This window comes from Nelumbo nucifera, chromosome 7 (genome assembly GCF_055504915.1).
Source record: "Nelumbo nucifera cultivar China Antique chromosome 7, China Antique-T2T, whole genome shotgun sequence".
NCBI lineage: Eukaryota > Viridiplantae > Streptophyta > Magnoliopsida > Proteales > Nelumbonaceae > Nelumbo > Nelumbo nucifera.
The window spans coordinates 9,554,084-9,562,737 of NC_142655.1; the positions used below are offsets into that span (position 1 = coordinate 9,554,084).

An 8,654-nucleotide genomic window follows, 5' to 3' on the forward strand; every position below is an offset into this window, starting at 1 on the left:
TTGGCCGATGGTTTCACTAAAGGGCTCCCCTTCAACAAATTTGTATGTCTTCATTCCAAGTTACACGTGACATGCCCACATACAACTTGAGGGGGGATAATAGAACACGCCTCTGATCTCAGATCTTAGTTGGGCTCTCAGTTTCCAAATCGTAATTAGCTTTATTATTTATTAGAGTTTATTTGAACTCCACTAGCTTGTATTTAAATACCTATGCATCGAATACAGAAATCAATTATCTTCTTCGTCTCAAGATGGTGATCTCAGATACAAGAACCTTTTTGGTTCCTTGGTGAATTCTTTGAGAGGATTGACGGGTCCTCTGTGCGGATTGTTGTGTCTGAAATGTTGGGTGATTTTGCATCGACCACGCAAAATGCACTGGATTATTTGAATGGGTTGATCCAACATGTGAAAGGATCGGGATCGAACTCTGAGAAAACCCAGTTAGCCCAATGAGAATTACATATTTGCAATGTTGGATGGAAATAGAAAACAAGAGACATTGGGGGGCTATTCCATCCAGATAAACAACCTAAGTAATAGGTTAATATTGTGTCATGAGAGTTGATGTTTTAATTTCTAATCTTATAGTTCAATTGTATGTAATGTTCGAATAAATGTTCTTTCTTATTAAATGATGATGATCTCGAAAAACAGAAATCTCTTTCCATGGGGTCTGAAGTCGATCGAGTTGATCCAGAGCGAATGCTTTTCAAATGCAGACAAGAAAAAGATGGCAGCCGGCCGGAAGACTGGCTAGGATGGATTCATGCACTTGTTGGTAACAGAGGCTGTGCAACATTCAAGTCTGGCTGCTCAGTTCCAATTGTGATTGACTAGGGCGGATTCATGGACCTCTAACCCTTGAAAAATTATAGAATTCATATTTAGTGATGGCAATTTTTCTCTTTTCACTGATTCGTGTGAAGACTGGGCCAAGTTGGCATGAGGATGATTTTTCCTTTGAATGGAGCAGGGACCCATCGAGTCCCTGATCCCCGCTTAGTAATATATATTTATTTTAATATTTTTAAGTTTATGATAATATTTGAAGAATATAATTGAATATTTGAATGCATTTGAATATGTTTAAATATATTCAATTTTTTTTTTTATAGGATTGTACATTATATTTATTTTAAGAAATTGGAATTGAATAAAAATAAAAAATAGAATGAATTTAATAATCATAAAAAATGATCAGTGGGGATTCTATGGAAACGGGGATGAAAAAAATGACGATGACAGACGAAAAAAATGACCGTATATGTTCTTTACACATACTTACAAGTTATTATTCACGTGTGTGATGTTGGATGTACCTGCGAGGGGCACATGTGAGAGGAGCAGATCCCGTTCCCTCGATCTTATAGAAATAACAGTTATTTTAATTGAAAATATGTGGATAACAGAGAGCTACGTTTCATAGAACTTAATTGTTGAAGAGTCAGGGGCTCGATTCCTACCAGTCAACGTCAAGTCAGTGGTCACAACTCAAGTAAAGCCAAGGCTTGTCGGCAGCGGGAGAGTAGAAAGTTAACGATAAATAGACTCTTGACTTGGAAGTGGTAGATTCCTTGCCCGTACTCCGCCGGATCTGCTACCTCACAAAATGTTCTCACAGTCACACCGTTCTAACCAACGTTTTCAAATGTTGTTGACTTGGACGGTCGAACTGTTCGACTTAGTAATTGTTTAAGTAGCCAGTTCTGTTTTACTCAAAATTCAGAATTAGTCAAAAATTATTGAAAAAGTCAATAAATCAATAATTTGGATGGTCGAACCATCGATTCGTTCAATGGTTTTTAATAGTTCTTTTTATTTTTATTTTTATTTTTTTGTCAGAACAGGTTATCCATTCGAACCAGATGTTGGATTGTTGACCCAAAAACCAGTGCCCAAAACAGTTCCAATTCCGAGTTATTTTTTAAAACGTTGGTTCTAACAATCTTTCCCAACCTTACATTGGGAATATCTCCCCATTAAATAAAGAATACAAGTATGGAGATATTCTCATTGCAAAGTAATAAAAACTGATCGAATGGGTTTTGCCCCGATAGAAGCAGACCTCTTGAAATACTGAGTTCGGCTTCAGTCAGGGCAAAGCCCATTCGATAAGAAATAAAGGTTGCTTACATTTTCTTGACTACTTACATGATTCGGTTGCTTCTAATAATTATGTAATTTAAAAGAAGAATTGAATAAAAAGAGAATGATAATGGAAACAACGTTGAAACTAAAGCCCTTTTCTATAATCTCCAACATATACATCTTACAACACTATCATAACTAAACTTGCGTGCCATTTGATTGCACTTTTTAGAGGTCTGAATTGAAAATGCTACTTTTCAGACCTCACCCCTTGTCTGATTGTACCTCTTAAATTGGGTTTGAAACTGATTTTCAGATCTGAAAATCATAGACCTTGGACTAGCTCCTAACGCACTAAGATGTGTTTCAGAGCCGGCCCAATGTCCAAAATATCTTTACAATTTTTTGTAAATGACCCGAGTTACCCCTGATACCCTCAAACCCAGAAAGCCTAAACATTTGACCTCTCTCTCTCTCTTTCTCTCTTCGCCTTGTCTTCCTGCCAGTGCTGCTGCAACTTGCAGTGACGGCTCTCTCTCTCCCCCTATCTTCTCTCACTCTCGCTTTTGCTCTCTCTCTCTCTCTCTTCGCCTTGTCTTCCTGCCACCGCTGCTGCAACTTACAGTGACGACTCTCTCTCTCCCCCCTGTCTTCTCTCATTCTCGCTTTTGCTCTCTCTCTCTCTCTCTCTCTCTCTCTCTCTCTCTCTCTCTCTCTCTCTCTCTCTCACTCTCACTCTCACTCTCTTCACCCTGTATTCCTGCCACCGCTACTGCAAGTTGCAATGGCGGCTCTCTCTCCCCTTGTCCATGCATGACATGCCAGGGTGTTTACTTGGAAGATTTGAAAAGTAAGGGTAAGATTGAGAAGTGGGAAGAAGTGAAGGAAATGAAAACGTTAGTGAAAATAAAAACATCAATGGAAAACAAAAAAAAAAGACTTTCGTATATCACGAATATCATCTTATGAAAAAATTTCTTGAATTAGAAAATTAAAATCAAGAAGAAAAAGGTCATCAGGCAAAGGGGATCTTGGATTAGATGCACAGAATTATATATTAAATACCATAGAAAGAAAAAGAAATTCAAGAACAACATAGAAATGGAACTAGATTTCTTCCTGAAATGGCATTTGCTTTTTCAATTAAGATGGGGTGATCCTTTGAATAAAAAAAGATCGATAATATCAAATTATAATATCTCCTGCTTAAACTAATAAATCCAAAGATGCTATATCTTCTATTCAAAGAAGAGAAATGGGTCCTTGATGATTTAGAAAGATCTAAATCTTACAATATTGATAAAAAGGAGGATATTATCAACCCTATTCACCTCTCTAAAATGGGATGTACAATTTATTATGGGGTTCGATTATAATATAAAACAGATGTGATATATGAAAAACTTCTAATCAGTCAACTGGAATCTTAAAATGGTGGCCAAAAGATATGATATATCAAAATGTTGTTTTTGATGCTTACTCTAAAAATGAATTTTACATAATCAAAAGAAGAAAAAATATAAAACAGTACAAAACGTATATGATTCTGGTTTATTCGTCAGTTGTTTTTCGGATATCATACCTTTTCCATGTCACAGTCGAACACTAACTTCAATAGTTGAGATGGAATCGCACAATAAACTCTGTAATTCTCAGTTGTATTTTGATCGATAAGGACCCTCTTGAGTCAATACTTTTGCAATCGTACCGAATTTCTGCATATTGATTGACTTGCGTGAGTCAATCCGCTAATTGCGTTAGCAGTAAAAGTCATGGATTGTCGTGCGTAACGAAGGTTGAATGGATGGATGAGAGTGCTAGTAGGGCCACTCTCAATTATTGCAAACTTATCAACCTTCTCATCCTATGGGTTTCTTCTCCATTGTGGAAACGAAGTCCCTACTTCATTTCATCTCTGACCGGAACAAATTAACCAGATGGATATTCAATGGAATTTCTTCTAGATTTTGCACTGGTGTGTTAATGGAGAGAGAGATGGATTTTGTTGTTTGTGCATATAAAATAAAATTTTATTAGAAAATATTCAATCTCTACCGGTCAAGAGAAAGATCAAATTATAACTCTAACGAAACAGTTGAGACAAGAGGAAGAGGGACCCCAACTCAAGTTGTTTAGACTCCCATCACGTAACGTAATTCTCTTCATTTTGAATACAGCCAGGAAATTAAACGCAGAGAACCAAGACGCCCCCTCTTAGACAAGGACTTGTGTATTCGAGTTAGGGATGCAAACGGTTCTAGGAATGGATCTTCCAATCCATAGTTCAAAATTCTAATAAATTATTAAAGAAAATTTATTCAACTGAATTCTTTTAAATTGAATAGGGGGTGGTCTAAATTCAATCAGCTCAGTTTGGAAGGAATACAAATACAAATATATAGAATACAAAACCTTATATTTATACTCTTTTCAAAATTGACCAATCCCATTTTTCAGTTGGATTTATCCCCATCCAATCCAAAAATCCAACGAAGAGTTATTGGAATCTGATGATAGGATTGAATTTGGATAGAATCCGATCATGAAACGGCCCATTTTGCACCCCTAACTTGAGTATATGAGGGTCGTCATCTCTTGATCAATAATATTCTGCCACGACCTTGACTACCATGACTGGGCCCACTTGTAGTTGCCTCGGACTAGAGTGGATATCTACTAGAAGGGATTTAACTTAGGCCTGGGCCCACTAGTAGTTGCCTCGAGACTAGAGTGGATATCTACTAAAAGGGGTTTAACCTAGGCCTGGGCCCCGTCTAGCTCGTCTCACAAAAACTTCCATAAAAAGTTTTATTTATGGGTTTGACTATGATATGAAAAAGATATGATATCTGAAAAACTTCCAGCCAGTCATTTAGAATCATAAACGTGATAGCCAATAGGTGTTATTTATAATAAATTTTGATTGATCAAAACTCTTCCCATACCATATCTTTTCTGCATCATAGATTTTTCGTTTATATACATATAGTCATTATTGTTTAAAAGTCTTTGGCTTGTTAGGCAGGATGAAACAAAATGTGGGATCAATTGATTATTCTGGCATGCTCACTTTTGATTGGTTATGTAATCTATTTTACATTAGCTCCGATTTTTGTTCCTAGAATCCTCTTCACACCCACCTCATAAGACTTGCAAAAAATCAGATTTAGCCCTTACAAAAATGTATCGAGAGCATTTTTATGCTTTCGAGAAAATATTCCTAATGCATGGCTGAAAAGGGCCATAAAAACGGTAATGAGGACCATTTTCTCCGGACTGAATCCGCCCTCCACTTGCAGCTGTGCATTGACCATTTTGTGAGAAAAAAATAGGGATTAGTTTGTTCTTTATTGACAGTGGATCCCACCATTTGTGGTTGTATCAGAAGCCCCCTTTCCTCTCCACCGATGGGCTGGGCTACTAGTAGGGTGTTAAACAAAATTGCAATGCGAAAAGAAAGAACACACAATCAAATGAATCCAATTAAACATGTTTTCTAATAATGTTAGACCTTTATACAGTGATCATTAAGCTACTATTAGAGTTTCTCATATATATATTTATATGGGATACCTGTGGAGCCCTGATGTGATCTCACCTATACCTACGTCAGACACATTGTGATTGAAAGGTTGATTAACTTATATACAGTATCCCGTGAACGCATGCAATTTATTCATTGTGAACAATCAATAACTCGACAAAATTCTAACCCAGTAATAAACTCAGCAGCCACATTAATTCTAATGCTAGAGAGCACGGTTGAAAGATTTTTAAATTGTCATTATGTGCTTAAAAGGCACATGGTTTTATGAGAAATTCAATAAAATGAAACAGAAGAAGCAGACAAGCAGTACTTGTCAATATACTAGCTCAACAGTGGTTTAATAGACTAAGAACTAGGGAATATATGCATCGTCTTGGCAGGCATATCTATGAATTAAGGCTGTGGAATATTCAACTCTGGCTGCTAATCTCTCTAGTGATTATTGTGTGGGAAGGTTCGGACTTCTAAACCCTACAAAACGAAATGAGATTAAAAAAATATCTTAGCCTCGTCCATCAACCTTATAAAAGGGGCATCAATTGCATTGGAAACATAACAAATCTTGAGCTTTTTCTTCCTCTTTAGTCTCTACTACTCACTCTTTATGACTATGTGCTGCTTTGCAAGAAGAAACAGCCATTCTATGGCTGCTGCTTCAGTGCTTGTTATTGGCCTGTGCCTGTTAATGTTTTCTGCATCCTTGGCAGGTCTCTCTCTCTCTCTCTCTCTTGTGTGCATATGTTCGCATGGATATGCATCTACCCGTTTAGTAGTTTAGTAGGTTTATTCTTAATAACCTAATCCAAAATGTGGGGTGGGATTCCTAAACTTAGATTGCTTTTGGTTGTAGTGCACATTAAATCTACCGGATACAAATTTTAGATTCACTCATATGCATGAATTGGTGTATGGAACACAAGTAGAATTAATTTCTAGACTGGAAGGCTTCAATTTCATCAGATAACATGGAATCGGGATGAGGTTTCAAGGTCAAATTAATTCCATTCCATTCCATTCCCGACTTGGAAGCTTGGCCACCCTTCTATTCTACCAATACAAGGAAGGGGCTAAGTCCTGAGATACCATAAAGCTGAGCTCTTCTTGGCTTCCTTTTACTGGATTGAACTGACGAAGGAGCAGGAATCAATGGTTTCTTTTTGGCACTACCTCCCAAACCACAGTGTCGTCAAAGAAGCTTCCAGATTTTTATAGGGATGTGTGAGTAGTAGCTGAGGGGTTTCGTAGGCAGTCTGAAAGTAGTCTCAGTTTAAGCTAATGTTTGGGTGTGTGTTCTGGGACCTTGTTTGATTTGTTTTAATGGGGGAGCTGTGTCTGGGTCTTGGGTGAGTTGGCTGGGACTGGGTGGTGGGGCGGGGTTGTTGAAGTGATCAGGCGAGTTCCTGGGCTTGAGATGCATGATTTGGGCCTGGGCCCGATCCTTTTCTGTCTATACCTTCTGTCATTAGCATACTCGTGTTTTTTTCTTTGAATAAATTAATAATTACCACCATATATACCTTTTTTTTTTAACAAAAAGTCCTCACTGTCTTCCATTTACAGGTGCACAATCGATTGGTGTGTGCTATGGAATGCTAGGTAACAACTTACCACCACCCAATGAGGTTGTGGCTCTCTATAAAGCCAATAATATACAGAGGATGAGGCTTTACAGTCCAAATCGAGATGCTCTTCAGGCTCTCAAAGGCTCCAACATTGAAGTAATGCTTGACGTCCCTAACAGTGAACTTCAGCGTGTGGCCGGCGACAACCCCACTCCGGCGTTTGATTTTGTCTATGGAAATGTGGTAGACAACAGAGACGCTATCAAATTCAAGTATATAGTTGTCGGTAATGAAGTCCCTCCCCAAGATTTCAAATATGTCCTCCCAGCCATGAGAAACATTCAGAGAGCAGTTGAAGCAGCTGGGTTACAAAACCAAGTCAAGGTGACAACTGCAACTTACTCTGGAGTCCTGGATAATACCTTCCCTCCATCCAATTCCGTCTTCAAAGCTCAATATCTGCAATACATGCGGCCTATCGTTGGCTTCCTAGCTGAAAAAGGGTCACCACTATGTGCTAATATCTATCCTTACTTCAGTTACATCGGGAACCCAGCTTCTATTAGGCTTGATTATGCCTTGTTTACTGCCCCATCGGATGTGGTACATGATGGTCAGCTTAGATACCGGAACCTTTTTGATGCCCTCTTGGATTCTATGTATGCTGCTGTTGAGAAGGCAGGCGGGGGCTCTGTGAAGATTGTTGTATCGGAGAGTGGTTGGCCAAATGCTGGTGAATCTGCAGCAACAACGCCGAATGCACAGACTTATTTGAACGGGCTGATCCGACATGTGAAAGGAGGTACTCCCAGAAGGCCAAATGGTCCTATTGAGACTTACATATTTGCCATGTTCGATGAGAATACCAAGCCTGGAGCAGAGACAGAGAAACATTTTGGGCTATTCTCCCCCCAGAAACAACCCAAGTACCAAATCAATTTCAGTTAAGAGCGGCGCGCAACTAAATGGAAAGAGTTTTTGGTCTAGTGTATTACTACTTGAAATAAAGGTTGGACATGCATATGTACCACTAGAGGAACAACGAGTCTAGTGTTATAATGTGAAGTCTAGCTAGTCTCTGCAGTGATATAATTTTATAGTATCTCATATATAGTTCTACTGTAATGTTTGAACAAGAGAGCTTTTTCATTGGTGATCTTCTATGCTTGCTGCAAATTAGCTAGATTGATCAGAATATAAATTAATTTGTTTGGTGCTCAAACATATTTCTTAATTTTCATGTTTAAAAGTAGTGAAAAAAAATAGAGTCCATTAATTTTACTCTAAAAATTAATTAAAAATTTCACTATTTTCAATAATTTAAAAAATACTTCTGCTGGTTAAAAATACCTTTTAACATTTTATGTTGAATTAAAAAAGCATTTCATTCAATAATTAAGAGTTGCGAATATCTTGACTGACACTCATGCCATACGGCAAGAAGGGTGTTA

The 8,654-nt window shown here is 37.9% G+C and overlaps 1 protein-coding gene across 1 annotated transcript; it reads left to right on the plus strand.

Annotated features, from left to right (window-relative positions):
• The first annotated feature begins 6,145 nt into the window (after positions 1-6,145).
• Positions 6,146-8,425, plus strand: LOC104591129 (glucan endo-1,3-beta-glucosidase-like). Its single transcript, XM_088891613.1, has 2 exons — positions 6,146-6,348; positions 7,202-8,425. The coding sequence occupies exons 1-2, from the start codon at positions 6,246-6,248 to the stop codon at positions 8,149-8,151; spliced, it is 1,053 nt and encodes a 350-aa protein (XP_088747739.1). The 5' UTR covers positions 6,146-6,245; the 3' UTR covers positions 8,152-8,425.
• The last annotated feature ends 229 nt before the right edge of the window (positions 8,426-8,654 follow it).